The sequence below is a fragment of the Ictalurus furcatus genome, chromosome 13 (genome assembly GCF_023375685.1).
Source record: "Ictalurus furcatus strain D&B chromosome 13, Billie_1.0, whole genome shotgun sequence".
NCBI lineage: Eukaryota > Metazoa > Chordata > Actinopteri > Siluriformes > Ictaluridae > Ictalurus > Ictalurus furcatus.
The window spans coordinates 3,992,271-4,007,949 of NC_071267.1; the positions used below are offsets into that span (position 1 = coordinate 3,992,271).

Sequence of the window (15,679 nt, forward strand, 5' to 3'; positions counted from 1 at the left end):
TTGTCTTGCTTCACACACCCAAGCATGTCTGTATGCTTACACACACACACACACACACACACACACACACACACACACACACACACACACACACACACCACTGCCCCTCCCCCTCTGCCAGAACCTTTGTACTGAAGTTTGAATGTACACAGGTTGTTTTATGACTTGATACCGTGACTATTTCCTGTAAGTGAACTCTGTGCTGATACAGGGTTTGATTTAACACACTGATGTTGGAGTGAAGTAAACGTGTGTCCTGCTGTAATCTGGAGAAGGAGACATGAACTCCAACATGAGTGTGTCTGGAGAACAGGACTTAAAGAAAGACGAGAGGTGAGTTACTTTTACATTCACCAGCAATAAATACACACCGTCTCATGGGAACAGATCTGTATCTCTAAACACTCACTAGTTAACAGAGGAACTAAACTTTGGTTTAAGGTGTTTAATAGCAGTGAATATATCACTGATCTGATCTAAGAACAGTTTAGAGAAATCATTCACTGAGAGAATAGTAAAAAGGACTGTGTAATATGGAGGAGAAGAGCAGCGTAGCTTTGAGTCAGTGAACTCTACAGGCTTTAAGACCCAGCTGAGTCAGTTATCTGTGATTGGGACTCCTGACATCAGTGTAATTCCTGAGGTATGGGGCGTGCATCCTGTTCGAGTAAGTGTGCAGACTGTAGCTGAATTAAAAAGATGGAATTATTGGTGTTTAATGATGAACACATTGTGTAACAGTGCTGATACAGCAGAGTATTAATTATTGCTGATATTTCTGTTCTAATTACAGAATGATGGAGGGAAAGAGATCAGACTCACCAGAACCCAGCTGTGTGTCCATGAAGAGTGACCAGTCAATGGGGCATCCAAATAACTTCAGAGACGGAGCCAGTTCTCCTGATGTGAGGTCAGTACAGTGAAGTGTTTTACAGCAGTGTTCCACCTGATCAAACTCACTGGTCTCATTATGAAGCCCTTCATGAGCTTTATCAGGTGTTGAAGCAGTAAAACACTGAAGTGTGCAGTGCTGCAGCTCTCGGACTGGCAGTGAGGAAAACTGCTTTAAGAGTTCAGTTCAGTCTGCAGTCCCTGAGCTGGAGGGTCTGTGGTGCTACACAACAACATTTACACCTGGGACATTAATGACTAGATCACTATTTTATTCATAAACATGTTAGTGTCAGTGAGGAAACCCTGAAATCAGTGTATTGTGTTAAGAGGATAGTGTTAAATATCTGTCTCTGTATGTATTAGTGTGTTGTGCAGCTATAAATACATATAGTCTATATTACATCATGTGTTTTATTTGTTCACAGACCACAAAAGAAGAAATCAAACATCAGCAGAAATCAGCTGGACTCCATATTCAAGGTGTGTGTGTCTTTTTAATGTGTGTAACTTGTGTGTGAGTAGGTTGCAGGTTTATTATTTAAGATAATGACAGTTCACAGGTTTATCCATGTGCAGCAGCATTATGGGTAATCAGACAGAATTTCAGTTGTAACTGTGGTAATATAAAGAGACCTTTCTTCTTTTCATAAAATAAAAGCATCTCTCAGTGTGTAACATTATAATATTTAGATGTGTTCCTGTGTGTTTCTAACCAGGAGCTGGAACACAAAGTCATCACTCTGATAAAGAATGAGCTGAAGAGGTTTAGGAAGCTCCTGAGTCCAGATTACCCAACATGCCCTGAGAGGGAGGTGGAGGATGAGGAGGATCTGCACAGTGTCAGAGAGGGAGCGCTGAAGATCACACTGCGTGTCCTGAAGAACATGAACCACACAGATCTCGCTAACACACTGCACAACAGTAAGAGCTCTGAGTCATGGCTTTATTCCATCAGGTTCACTTTAGAGAGAGGAAATAGTTTTAGATATGAACACCTTTAGTTTGAAGTTTGAGTTTAGTATCATGTACATCTGGTGCTTTTCTGTTCTGTTCGTGGTCCAGTTTGTGATTACTCTGTAAAGTGGTCCTGTTCCTTCAATAATATTTAGTCCATGAATCAGGAATGAACAACAGCATTTGAAAGAATTTTACATTTTATACTGTGCTCAGTGATTTTGCATTAAAACATGTTATTACTTTATTTAATAGAACTCGCCTCTGTGTATCAGACAGAGCTGAAATCCAACCTGAGAGAGAAATTTATAAGAATTAATGAAGGAATCTCACAGCATGGAAGCTCAGCACTTCTGAATGAGATCTATACAGATCTCTACATCACAGAGGGTTGGAGTGGATATGTCAATAATGAACATGAGGTGAGACAGATTGAGACAGCGTCCAGGAGACCAGCAACACAGGAGACACCCATCAAATGTAACGAGCTCTTTAAAGACAAGTCCATCAGAAGTCTTCTGACTAAAGGAGTTGCTGGAATTGGAAAAACAGTCTCTGTGCAGAAGTTCATTCTGGACTGGGCTGAAGGAAAAGCAAATCAGGACGTCACCTTCATGTTTCCACTTCCTTTTAGAGAGCTGAATCTGATGAAGCAGAGAAATCTCAGTCTGATGGAGCTTCTTCATCACTTTTTCCCAGAAATGAGAAAACTAGAATTACTAGACTCCTACACAGTGGTGTTGATCTTTGATGGTCTGGATGAGTGTCGACTTCCTCTAAATTTCCAGAAGAATGAGAGATTGTGTGATGTGACAGAGTCAGCCTCGGTGGATGTGCTGCTGACAAACCTCATCAAGGGGAATCTGCTTCCCTCTGCTCTCCTCTGGATAACCTCTCGACCAGGAGCAGCCAATCAGATCCCTCCTGAGTGTGTAGACCAGGTAACAGAGGTACGAGGCTTCAGTGATCCTCAGAAAGAGGAGTACTTCAGGAAGAGGATCAGTGATCAGAGCCTGGCCAATAAAATCATCACACGCATGAAGTCTTCAAGAAGCCTCTACATCATGTGCCACATCCCAGTCTTCTGCTGGATCTCAGCCACTGTTCTAGAGAGAATGTTGGGTGAAGCAGAGAGTGGAGAGGTCCCCAAGACTCTGACTCAAATGTTCACACACTTCCTGATCTTTCAGATCAAACACAAGGACCAAAAGTACCATCAGAAATGTGACCCTGATCCTCAGCAGACCAGAGAGAGTATCCTGGCACTGGGGAAACTGGCTTTCCAACAGCTGGAGAAAGGAAACCTGATCTTCTATGAGGAAGACCTGAGAGAGTGTGGCATTGATGTTGGAGAAGTGGCAGTGTACTCAGGAGTGTGTACCCAAATCTTCAGAGAGGAGTTTGGGCTTCACTTGGGGAAGGTGTTTAGCTTTGTACATCTGAGTGTTCAGGAATTTCTGGCTGCTTTATACGCATTTCTCTCCTTCATCAGCAGAAATGTAACAGAACAACAAACCACTGATCTGTCTGATCTTTTCAGAAAGTCAACCATGTCTGATTTCCTCAGGAGTGCAGTGGACAAGGCCTTACAGAGTGAGAATGGACACCTGGACCTGTTCCTCCGCTTCCTTCTGGGTCTCTCACTGGAGTCCAATCAGGCTCTCTTACGAGGCTTAATGCCACAGACAGGAAGCAGCTCTCACAGCAAACACGAAACAGTCAGGTACATCAAGGAGAAGATCAGGGAGAATCCATCTCCAGAGAAATCCATCAATCTGTTCCACTGTCTGAATGAACTGAATGATCATTCTCTAGTGCAAGAAGTACAGACTTACCTGAACAGAGAAGGTGACCGTCGTCTCAGGGGAACCATACTCTCTCCTGCTCAGTGGTCAGCTCTGGTGTTTGTGTTACTGAACTCAGATCAGGAGCTGGATGAGTTTGATTTGAGTAAATATGACCGATCAGAGGAAGGTCTTCTGAACCTGCTGCCAGTGGTCAAAGCCTCCAGAAAAGCTGAGTGAGTATTTTTATTTATAAATGTATTACTGCATGGTTTGTTATTTTAATGTAACACTGAACTGCACTGTTTGGATTAATGCTTGTTAATAGTTACTCTAATCATCTTTAAACAAACCTCTGGTACTGTTACAGAAGATTGTTTCACTTTTTACACTAACACGTTACGTCTGCACTGAGATCTGGGCCATATGGACAAAACCTTACATCACCATTTATTACCTTTTCTCTAAAACTGATGAAAATGATCTCTACAAAATAACTGCATGTATTCATGACTGCTTTTTGATCATTTTGTGATTTTGTGATTGTCATTTGATCACTGGTAAACACCAGTGAAAGGCACTTTTTCTTTTCTCCTTTTACTTGAAAGAGACATTGAACAGAACTTCACAATTGAGAACAAGAAAAACATAACACTGTCACCATGGGAACAGTATGAATACAACATGTGACATTGTGTGTGTGTGTGTGTGTGTGTGTGTGTGTGTGTGTGTGAAAGAGAGGTAAAGGTACAGGAGCAGTGTGGCTGTGCAACTACAGTACAGTACATATTAAATTTTAGACATTTTAAAGCTCACACATCTGATGTTATTTTTATTTATGCTATGCTAACAGAAAGAATAAGTTAATATTACCTGTCTTACATTTTATTGTCTGTTTCTATTCTGTTTCACCAACGAAATATTTCCAAACAAAGCCACAGCACGTCCTGCTCCTTTTTGTTCAAATGGGAGATTTCTTATTTATTTAATTTATTTTTTAGTTGGAGACCTTTTAACATGTACTTTCATTAAAAAATGGTTTCAAGTTTCAATTATAATAAAGCATTTGTTCAAACAAAAACCTTCTGTTTTCAGTCCTTTAAGGACCATTGTAACTGATAATAATTTATTATTATTATTATTATTATTATTATTATTATTATTATTATGATCATTTATAACCTTAAAGGACTGAAAACACATGGTTTTCTTTTTGAATAAATGCCTTATTATAATAAAGCATTTTTGTATAATAATAATAATAATAATAATAATAATAATAATAATAGTACTGATGTGGTGTCCTGTCCTCTGATTTCTATCTGTAAGAGAAGCACACTCACATTTCTGTTACATGGTAAACTTTAGCTGGATTATGGCTGTGTTTGTGTCGAATATTTGGCCGAATATTTTTCTGATTAATCGGATGGAGGGCATATTTCGAACAATCCACAAGGAACCCCCTCACTCCACAACAATTATAGGCTATATATTAAACAGTCATTTCTATATATGTTACTTTATTTTATTCATATTTAACATTAATAATAAATAAAATTTTATTTAGATGAATAATATATATTTTGGTGTGTGTCTGTGTGTATTGGTTTCTTTTCAGTCTTATATGACAAACAGTTGTGTAAAATTTTAGGTTTTTTTTTAACACTCGGTTTGTGGATTTTATATTAAATAAAAGAAAAAATGGCACTGAAAGTTTGCCCGCATACGATCTATCTCGGCCAACTAATCGATTGTGAAAATAATCATTAGTTACAGCCCTAGTTTTAAACTGCGAGTGGTTTCAGTTTAATATGTTGTAGGCTCATTTATTGAGTCTGTTTACATTGAGCCTGTAACAGGATATAATAATATTGGGCTTGTTTTTGAAGCTGCAGTTGCTTATTTGTCTTGTGAGACTTGGCAACACTGAGGTATTCGTGTGTTGTATATTAGCTCCAATACTCGACAGCGGAGGTGGAGGTGGATACGGTTTTCTTGAAGTAGAGGAGAGTTGCTCTCTCTCATAGCTAGCAGAAAATAAGTGCAGTTTACCACACTGACCATAGCAAAACAAACAAACAGCTGAATCAAGTTAGCTAGCTACCTATTGAGCTACTGAAATGTCTGACCTGTTTGACAGGAAAAAAGCATCTCTGTCTTCAGTCCCTTCAGATCTCTGAGTTTTCGCCACCTCTCAAAAGCCACGCCCAGATTTATTCTCGTTTTAGCACGGGCTCTGGCGCTTTCCCTTTTTGACTGCAGGCTCTCCACAGTTCCAGGTTTCTTGGCTTTGACAACAGTTGGTTCCCCAGATGTCAACGTAACCATGCCAAAACTCATTTCAAGGAGGTGACTTCACCGGCTACCTCCCACCTCCCCACCTCACAGGTTGAGGGTCAGAATAAAGAGCAGATAAAGCAGCTATGCACATACATAAAGAGCTAGCTCTTGTGCTGAGTGGCCACGCCCATTTAACTCTGATCCAACACCTCATCAACCTTTTCTCTCAACATCCTGTAAATGTTCCATAACATTACATTTTAATGTGCACATTGAGTTCTTGTGTAAATGCTCCTACACACTGTTTATGAAGAAATTAATTCGTATCCAGTGTGATAAATGAGGCCCAGTGTTTTATATGAGTAAAACATTGAAGTGTGTATTTTATATGGTGTGGATTAGCATTGTTTCTGCTGTTGAGCTTTGTTTTTCTGTGTGTGTGTGTGTGTGTGTGTGTGTTATGTGATTTGTATGTGTGTGAAAGTTAGATTAAGCTCCAAAGAACAATGAACTCCAACAGTTTTAGCGTCTCTGTGAAACTCAGCTTTGTGTTAATGCTGAAATATCTACATCACTTCTCACATCAGAACAAAGTACATTTATTTCTACAGTGTGTAGATCAGTGTACATTACACACACATTTACTTTAATAACATGCCAATACTAGTTTATTGTTTATACACAGGCTGTTCATTTTATATTTTTATCCTGACATTAGAACCTTGTATTCAGGTAAACACTTTATTTCCCACCTGATGGAAACACCTCATTTCACAATCAGATAAATAAATCTAACACTTCATCATTTCTCTTCCAGCCTGTGGATGTGTAATCTGACAGAGGAAAGCTGTAGAGTTCTGTCCTCAGTTCTCAGCTCAAACTCCTCCAGACTGAGAGAACTGCACCTGAGTCACAATAAACTGCAGGATTCAGGAGTGAAGCTGCTCTGTGCTGGACTGGAGAATCCACACTGTACACTGGAGATACTGAGGTGCTCACACCCACACAGGCACACACACACACACACCCACCAAGAACAGTAATAATAATAATAATAATAATAATAATAATAATAATAATATCTTTATTTATATAGCACATTTCATACATAAAATGTAGCTCAAAGTGCTTCACAATGGAAAATAAAATAAAATGATGAATATAATATTAAAGGAGACCTATTTTAAGCCTTTTTACAAGATGTAATGTAATTCTCAGGTGTCCCCAGAATGTGTCTGTGAACTTTCAGCCCGAAATACCCCACAGATCTTATACCCTGCTGTAAATGCCCCTTTTTAGGTGGAAGCAAAAACAGGCTGTTTTGGTGTGTGTCTCTTTAAATGCAAATGAGCTGCTGCGCCCCGCCCCCTTTCCGGAAGATACCAGCTCCTGCTTCCGATACTACATTAGCTGTGGAATCTGCTAACAACCTTATTCACAAAACAGCCTGGTGTAAAATGATTCACAGAAAACCTACACAGTTTTCAAAAAGACAATCACCTTACTGTATTGTGCATAATGAAGGTGTGTTTTCGGGGGTTAAAAATAAAAATGACGACATAACTCTGGCACTTTAGCCGCATTAGCCATGGAATCTGCTAACAAGCTCATTAAGAAAATCGATTAGCAAACATTCCCAAAATATAAAGTGCGATATTTCCGTCTTCTGGATATGAAGCTGGATCACGAACAGTGGGTACTGATCCATGCTTGAGAATCAAGTTTTTATCAAATCCTGCTTTGTATTGACCCTCGTTCACAAAGCAGTCTGGTGTGAAATGATTTTAGGTATTTTTGGGGCACATTTCCTTCAAAAAATAAAACTTCACTGCGTCTTCAGTGCCTCTGATGCCGAGAGTACATGAAGACTCTCATGTTCATTCTTACAGCCAACAACAGAACACTTACAAAGCTTACGAAGCTGAGACATTCTTCTCATCACTGTAGCTGCTCCAGAGTGGAGAACATGGCCGATTGTGTGCAGCTCACTCAGGGGAGGAGCTATGCTAATAGAGCAGAGTCCCTGGGCGGGGCTTGTTCGAACATGACGTCACGTTAGGGTGAAAACAAAAACGACTCATTTTGAGACTCTGTTTATGATTTATTGAGAATATAAATAAAAGGAGTGGGTGGATTTTTACCATCGTAGGGTGGTTGTGTACACATTCTGCCGACACACATTTATGTTCAAACACCATTTCAAAGTGAATTTTGCATAATAGGTCCCCTTTAAAACAAAAATATTGCAACAAACATTAAAGATAAAAATACAATATTAAAACCTAATAACTCCTTAAGAAATAATTAAGTAATCAAACAGAAAATATATTTTTAATTAGATCATTATGAAATAAAAAAAATAAATCAGTTTTAAGCCTAAAATGAAGAGGCCTAATTGAAAGCCAAGGTAAATAAATGTGTTGAAGCTGCTTTTTAAATATATTTAGTAGTGTTGGGTCCGAGTCCACCTTTGTCGAATCCGAATCGAGACCAAGTCCTTAATCAATCAAGTCTGAGTCCAAGTCTGAGTCTAAAAGGGGTCGGGTTAGACTTAAGTCCGAGTCTTTAATGGCCAAGTCCGAGTCGATTCTGGCTGAGTCCAGAAAGTAATTACATTGATAAAAGATTTGAAATTGCAATTGTAAACTCAACACTGAGCTGTTAAATTAGTATTTTAACCTTCACAAACCAATGGCAACATAACTGTAATTAAAATACCACTATTACATCTTGCCGTTGCAATTTAATATTTTTATTAAATGTCATCAGCACCTCAACTAGTTTCCTATCAAAAAATGATTTCAATAAAAAAATGGATATAGAGGTATTTGTAGAACTTTTATTAGATTACAAGTGTATGAAAATACAAATGAAGCTGTTTTGTTTTTGTGTCACACAATATTGTGTCTTCCAGTTCGAGTTACATTTCAGTGATATGATGCGTCTCCCCCACAGTTATATAGTCTGAGAGAGAGAGAGTGTGTGTACAGAGTAGAGTTACATTTAGCAGCATGTCATCATAACAAGCTTCATGCTTTATTACTATTTTTAATCTGTCTATTAATCACAACAAACTCATTTCTGAACACAGCTCTGTTCTTGTAACTTTTTTCATTTTAATTTCTAAAATAATAAAAAAACATCAGCAGGGTTTATGGGATTTACTACATTAAGAAGTACTTTTCACATTTTACGTGAAATTCAAGACTGGAATTACGAAATGTTAACATTTAGGGGCGGGCGATATGACTACACGATACGTTTCATGATAACGATATGTTTTCTTAGGTAGGTCTATCCGTAGTATTCAAGTAAGAAATACTAATTAATTTTATGCTGACATCCCACCGTGCAAGAACTCATTTCATGGAGGTAGCTCCACCACCCCTGCAGCCCCATCTCACCCATATATATATATATATATATATATATATATATATATATATATATATATATATATATATATATATATATATATATATATACACACACACACACACAGACATACACTCATTTTTAATTATAGGTTGGCAGTCTAAATGCTAAATGTGACATTAAAATAATATGTACTATTATATTCTATTCAACTCATTTAGGTGTATTTTTATTCTATTACAACTTTAAGCAAGTCTACAGGGAGTTTGTCCTCATCATGTAGGACACCAACAGATTAGCTCCTTAGCAGCTAGCTAGCTAGTTTAAATAACGTTAGCTATGCTAATGAACAAATCACACCTGTTAAACTCACCTCAACATGTCTTTTACAATCATCTAACCCACCATGGGCAATCAAAGAGTCGCTGTTGAAAACTGTTGTTATTTTTTGACCCCTATGAAGCAGGGGTACATTTTAGTGTAGTCTGGGGTGAAGGGCGTGTTTTCTTTTTTTTTTGACACTCTGCCATGACGCTACAGTGATACTGAACTGATTAATGACCTGAAGAAAGAGAGAGAGAGAGAGAGAGAGAGAGAGAGAGAGAGAGAGAGAGAGAGAGAGAGAGTGGTCGACTTTAAAGCCTGCCCACAGAGAAAACTGATAGGTCTAGCTAGCAGAAAGAGAGACCAGTCAGGAAATGTTCTGTCACTCTCTCGCTCTTGTTACTCACTCTCTAAGTCTGAGTACAAATTTAATTGAGTGTGTGACAAGTCCGAATTCTCTTCATAATTTGACTCGAGTACCCCAACTCCAATATAATTAATCCTCCCACAATTACTGCAGGTTGTAACACAAAAACAAGCATAACATACTCATATATACTAATAGTAGTTACGGTTCTAATGTAATCTCCTTTTCCATCTTTCCAGTCATTATTCTGCTAGCAGGTGATCAGAGATGAGTGGATAGTGTCTGTCCTCCCTATAAGCTTTGTTGCCATTTATGATTTTTTATTAAATAAATTCTGTTTTTGTGTTTTAAATAGAGCTGCAACAACTAATCGATAAAATCAATCATAATCGATTATGAAAATCATTTTCAAGGAATCTCATGAGCGATTAGTTGGTGTGTGCACGGTACATTTACTCATTATGTTACTTCTGTTCCGAAAACACGCTTCGGAGAGTAAATACTAAAGTTGTGTCCCAAATGATGTACTCCTGTACTGTACTATACTATACTATGTACTGTGTACGCTACCGTGTAGTGCAGTGTTTCCGTGGACCCCCTAGTGGTCAGTGTTGTAATTGCAGGTGGTTGGTAGGAAAGTTTAAAAAATGTTTAAATAATATTATATAATTTTTTGTTCAATGTATCAAAATATATTCAAACGAGATGTTTTTAAAACTAATCAATTTGGTTATTCGTGGTAATACACGTGTGGGTAATATGGTTATGACATGCTTCTAAACGCGTATGTAACATGGTTATGACATGCTTCTAAACGCGTGTGTAACATGGTTATAACATGGTTATACGTGTGTAACATGGTTATAACATGATTATACACGTGTGTAACATAGTTTTAACTTGGTTATACATGTGTAATGTGGTAATAGCATGATTATGTGTGTGTAATGTGGCTTTAACATGGTTATTAAAATGTTTGTAAAAAGGATGTTACATGGTTATAAACGTGTGCAACATGGTTATAAACGTGTGCAACATGGTTATAAACGTGTGTAACATGGTTATAACATGGTAATAAACGTGTGTGTGGGTAACGTGTATAACATGGTAATACACAAGTGTTTAACATGGTTATCTATGTGTGTAACATGGTTATAACATGGTTATACACGTGTGGGTGTGTAACATGGTTATACACGTGTGTAACAGTTATAACATGGGTATATTTGTGTGTAACATGGATAAAACATGGTTATCCACCTGTGTAACATGGTTATACACTTGTGTAACTCATGAACTACATAAAGAGCTAGCTCTTGTGCTGAGTGGCCACGCCCATTTAACTCTGATCCAACACCTCATCAACCTTTTCTCTCAACATCCTGTAAATGTTCCATAACATTACATTTTAATTTGCACATTAAAGAGTTCTTGTGTAAATGCTCCTACACACTGTTTATGAAGAAATTAATTCGTATCCAGTGTGATAAATGAGGCCCAGTGTTTTATATGAGTAAAACATTAAAGTGTGTATTTTATATGGTGTGGATTAGCATTGTTTCTGCTGTTGAGCTTTGTTTTTCTGTGTGTGTGTGTGTGTGTGTGTGTGTGTGTGTGTGTGTGTGTGTTATGTGATTTGTATGTGTGTGAAAGTTAGATTAAGCTCCAAAGAACAATGAACTCCAACAGTTTTAGCGTCTCTGTGAAACTCAGCTTTGTGTTAATGCTGAAATATCTACATCACTTCTCACATCAGAACAAAGTACATTTATTTCTACAGCGTGTAGATCAGTGTACATTACACACACATTTACTTTAATAACATGCCAATACTAGTTTATTGTTTATACACAGGCTGTTCATTTTATATTTTTATCCTGACATTAGAACCTTGTATTCAGGTAAACACTTTATTTCCCACCTGATGGAAACACCTCATTTCACAATCAGATAAATAAATCTAACACTTCATCATTTCTCTTCCAGGCTGTGTTGGTGTAATCTGACAGAGGAAAGCTGTAGAGTTCTGTCCTCAGTTCTCAGCTCAAACTCCTCCAGACTGAGAGAACTGCACCTGAGTCACAATAAACTGCAGGATTCAGGAGTGAAGCTGCTCTCTGCTGGACTGGAGAATCCACACTGTACACTGGAGATACTGAGGTACACACACACACACACACACACACACACACAGAGCAGAGTTTTAATAAACACAGCTACATCCAGTTTCCATCTGTGGTGATTGTAATTGTAGTGATGTGATATATTGTCATTGTTGTGTGTGTGAGATGGAGAGTAAATGTTCTGTATATAAAGATTTTGTGTAGTTGATGTTTTCAGAGCTAAAACTGAGTGTGTTAAGTGTGAGAAGGTTTTCTTTCTTGCAGCATGTATAACTGCAGTATTACAGATGAAGGTTGTGCTGCTCTGGCTTCAGCACTGAGGTCAAACTCCTCATCACACCTGAGAGAACTGGATCTGAACTGGAATAATCCAATAAAATCAGGAGTGAAGCTGCTCTCTGATCTACTGGAGGATCCACACTGTAAACTGGAGACACTACAGTGAGTTACTGACTTACTGTCTCTTTACTCTACTGAATCATAATGAATAATGTGTGTGTGTGTGTGTGTGTGTGTGTGTGTTGGTGTTTATGCTGATGTTGTGTGTTTACACTGATGCTCTTCTGTCTTTCAGCATTAAGAATAAAAAATTGACCAGGACCGGCGAATGACAGGAGTCTCACCTCAAACCTCTTCTCCAGGATAAAGCAGTTTTGGTGAAGCGTTAGAACCCGTCCCACATTTCCAGCAGTTTGGGAGCTAAATCATTAAACTTAAAGGGACAGAGCAGATACAAAGTCAAGAACAGGCAGAAGGTCATACACAGGAGAAATCAACACATGTAACGAAATATCTGCTGTACAAAGTAACGGCAACGATCTGCCCCAGGGATGGAGACTGACGAGGCTTAAGTAGACGTCTGGAAATGTACAGCTGACTGATCCCAAAGCACGAGGCAGGAGCAGGCATGTTAATGGTAAATGGTGTGCAATTATATAGTGCTTTTTTAACCTTAGTGGTTCCAAAGTGCTTTACAGTGTTTCACATTCATGAGGCTTGTGCCAAAGAGTAGATGTGAAAATACAGTGGAAAATTTCCCTTGCAACCTGCCAACCTTTGCTGTGTCATGAACACACTGTCTTGGTCAACCCAATGCAACAGTGTGTGTTCAGCATGCATGGAGGCACTGGTCCTGTACATAGTGTTACATGAAATAACACCAGAAATAACACAAATCAATACGCTCGTGTGCATCTCTCTAATGGCCTGATGAGGTCCATGTCAATTCTTTCAGCTGGGACCTTGAATAAAGGTAATGGGCATAATGGTGCTATTGGGGTGGCCAGTGGATTTGCAGCTGAAATTAGTAGCCTGGTAACAATTGCTTCCACAGCTCCTTTTTGATGCACCAGTCGACTTAACACTACCCATATGAGTTGATGTTTGGCCAAAAACCAAACAACATCTGAAAGAAGCTTTGATAAAAGCCTGGAAAAGCATCACAAAAGAAGAGTGTAACAATTTGGTGATGTCAGTGGATCGCCGCTTGATTATTTATTGCAAGGAAGGGATATGCAAACAAATAGTTTTATTTACTTTGATTTCCTTGAAGACTATCTGTTCTAATATTTTTGGTCACCTCAAAATGTTCTAAATTGTTTAACACATCTAGATGTATATATCAGGAAATTAAAGCTTCAATGTTGATCTATTGTCTCATCTTCATCTTTTGAACTCAAACCCAAATGTCTTCAGTGTATAGCAAAAACAAAAGAATTCCAATACTTTTGAAGAGGACTGCATGTATGGCAAGGTTGACTGAAGACAGGTGGGGCTGATGGCCACTGATTATGATTAAGACAGTGCTCTCTGCCTCCCTCTAGTGATGCAACAAGTCAGTTGTCTACTTACACCACAATCCATTACAAAACTACAGACTCTCATTCCTATTTGGTGTTCAAATCTTCACAAGGAAATGTGCAATGACTTTTTACAACTATGGATTCACCACAAGAACATCATAGATCTTCCAACATGCTTCATGGCCTGCAGACATGGCCACCATGGACTACACTTCCCAGAACACACACACACACACACACACTCTGCCTCTTTCTCAATCACCGGACTTCTGATCAGGCACACCCAGAGGCGTATCTACGGGGCAGGCAAGGTAGGCAATTGCCTGGGGCCCCACATACTGAGAGGGCCCCTGAGGGCTGATCATTTAAATTATCAGAAATTTTCATTTTAAAATTAATGTGCAGCAACATCTCAGCAATCCCCTTAAATGAGGCCTCTTTGCGTGGCGCTGTCACATTTGAGGACTCGTTTATGCTCCACCACCCCTTCACACTCGAGTTGCATGAGCTTAATTCCTGAAAATGAATCTGAAAAATGAACCTGTTAAGATTTTGCTGATGCTGGAATCAGAATTAAATTCTTGGACCCATACTACTGTTACCTTCTCAGTAGCGAGTTTGGGAAGAAGTCACACAGACACAGAGTTCAGTGAAAGCTTCTTAGTTTAATGCTGAAATTATCAGAATACATATATACAGAAAGGTGGAAGAGCTAGATCATTGCTTGATTTAACTAGGAACAGAGAGCTTATTGTGTCAGATCAGGGACAGGGACTTCTGTGTACTCAAAAGGTCAACCCTATTGCTGGAGGGATTCTCTAGGGAGGAGCCTTAGGGAGGCAGTTCTTCATGGTATGATTCTTTCTTTCCATGATCCCTGAACTTTGTGGATGATATGGGATGTGGAAATGCCAATCAATCTTCAAATATTTGCAAAGTTTCTGTGTTACCTTAGAAACAAAGGATGTTCCATTATCGCCATCAATAACCTGAGGAATACCATAGTGCAGGATTTTTTCTTTGGCTAGAATTTTAACAACGGTGTTGGCATTTTCTTTTGAGTATGGGAAAGCATCTACCCATTTGGAGAATTTGTCCACAGTAACTAAAAGGTATTTGAGACCTCTGACAGTTGGCATGTGTGAAGTCAATTTGCAGTGCCTGAAAGGGGCCACTAGGTGATGGCATTGCATCATGTTTGGCGGCTTTTTCTTGTACATTTGCTCTAGCACAGGTCAGACAATGTTATAGCCAACATCACCACTCTTCATGCAGCATGAGAAACAACAGGAAAACGACGCACAAGAAACAGAAGGATGGATAATGGGAGAGCAAGGCAGCCAGCAGGGCAGCGTATTAAACCATCGGTGGGCGATGGAAACAACCTGGAGAGGCCTGCGCTTGTACAAAAAAAAGCAACAGCAATGGTGTGATGAGTTAGAATGAGAAAATGTGAAATGTGTGGACAAACGGGCTGGGCGAGCCCTCTCTGCGCGGCCCACATTGCCAATTCATCAGTGAGTGAATTACCATGAGCCTTATCTGTGTTAGAGGAGTCATGACCTTTAACCTTAACAATAGCAATCCTGTCAGGTAAGAGCCAGGTGTCTAAGAGATCAGAAACGTGCAATATAGGTTTGACATCAGCGGCACGCAAACCATGAGCATGCCATGTCTTTCCAAAATCATTTGTGTCGCCTAAAGGATATACGGATTTTGCTTACAATAAATGGGCCGAGTAGTCTTCAGATTTGCAGTATATGGGGGTAACTGTAT

At 38.9% G+C, this 15,679-nt stretch overlaps 1 protein-coding gene and 1 long non-coding RNA gene across 2 annotated transcripts; both read left to right on the forward strand.

The window, feature by feature from the left end:
• Nucleotides 1–212: 212 nt before the first annotated feature.
• LOC128616771 (uncharacterized) lies at nt 213–1,375 on the forward strand. The gene is made up of 3 exons (XR_008387485.1): nt 213–333; nt 794–910; nt 1,320–1,375. It is a non-coding gene; the product is annotated as an uncharacterized LOC128616771 (long non-coding RNA).
• A 168-nt stretch (nt 1,376–1,543) lies between these two features.
• Nucleotides 1,544–13,748, forward strand: LOC128616756 (NLR family CARD domain-containing protein 3). The gene is made up of 6 exons (XM_053639551.1): nt 1,544–1,815; nt 2,104–3,868; nt 6,730–6,903; nt 11,965–12,138; nt 12,366–12,542; nt 12,676–13,748. The coding sequence occupies exons 1-6, from the start codon at nt 1,779–1,781 to the stop codon at nt 12,710–12,712; spliced, it is 2,364 nt and encodes a 787-aa protein (XP_053495526.1). The 5' UTR covers nt 1,544–1,778; the 3' UTR covers nt 12,713–13,748.
• The last annotated feature ends 1,931 nt before the right edge of the window (nt 13,749–15,679 follow it).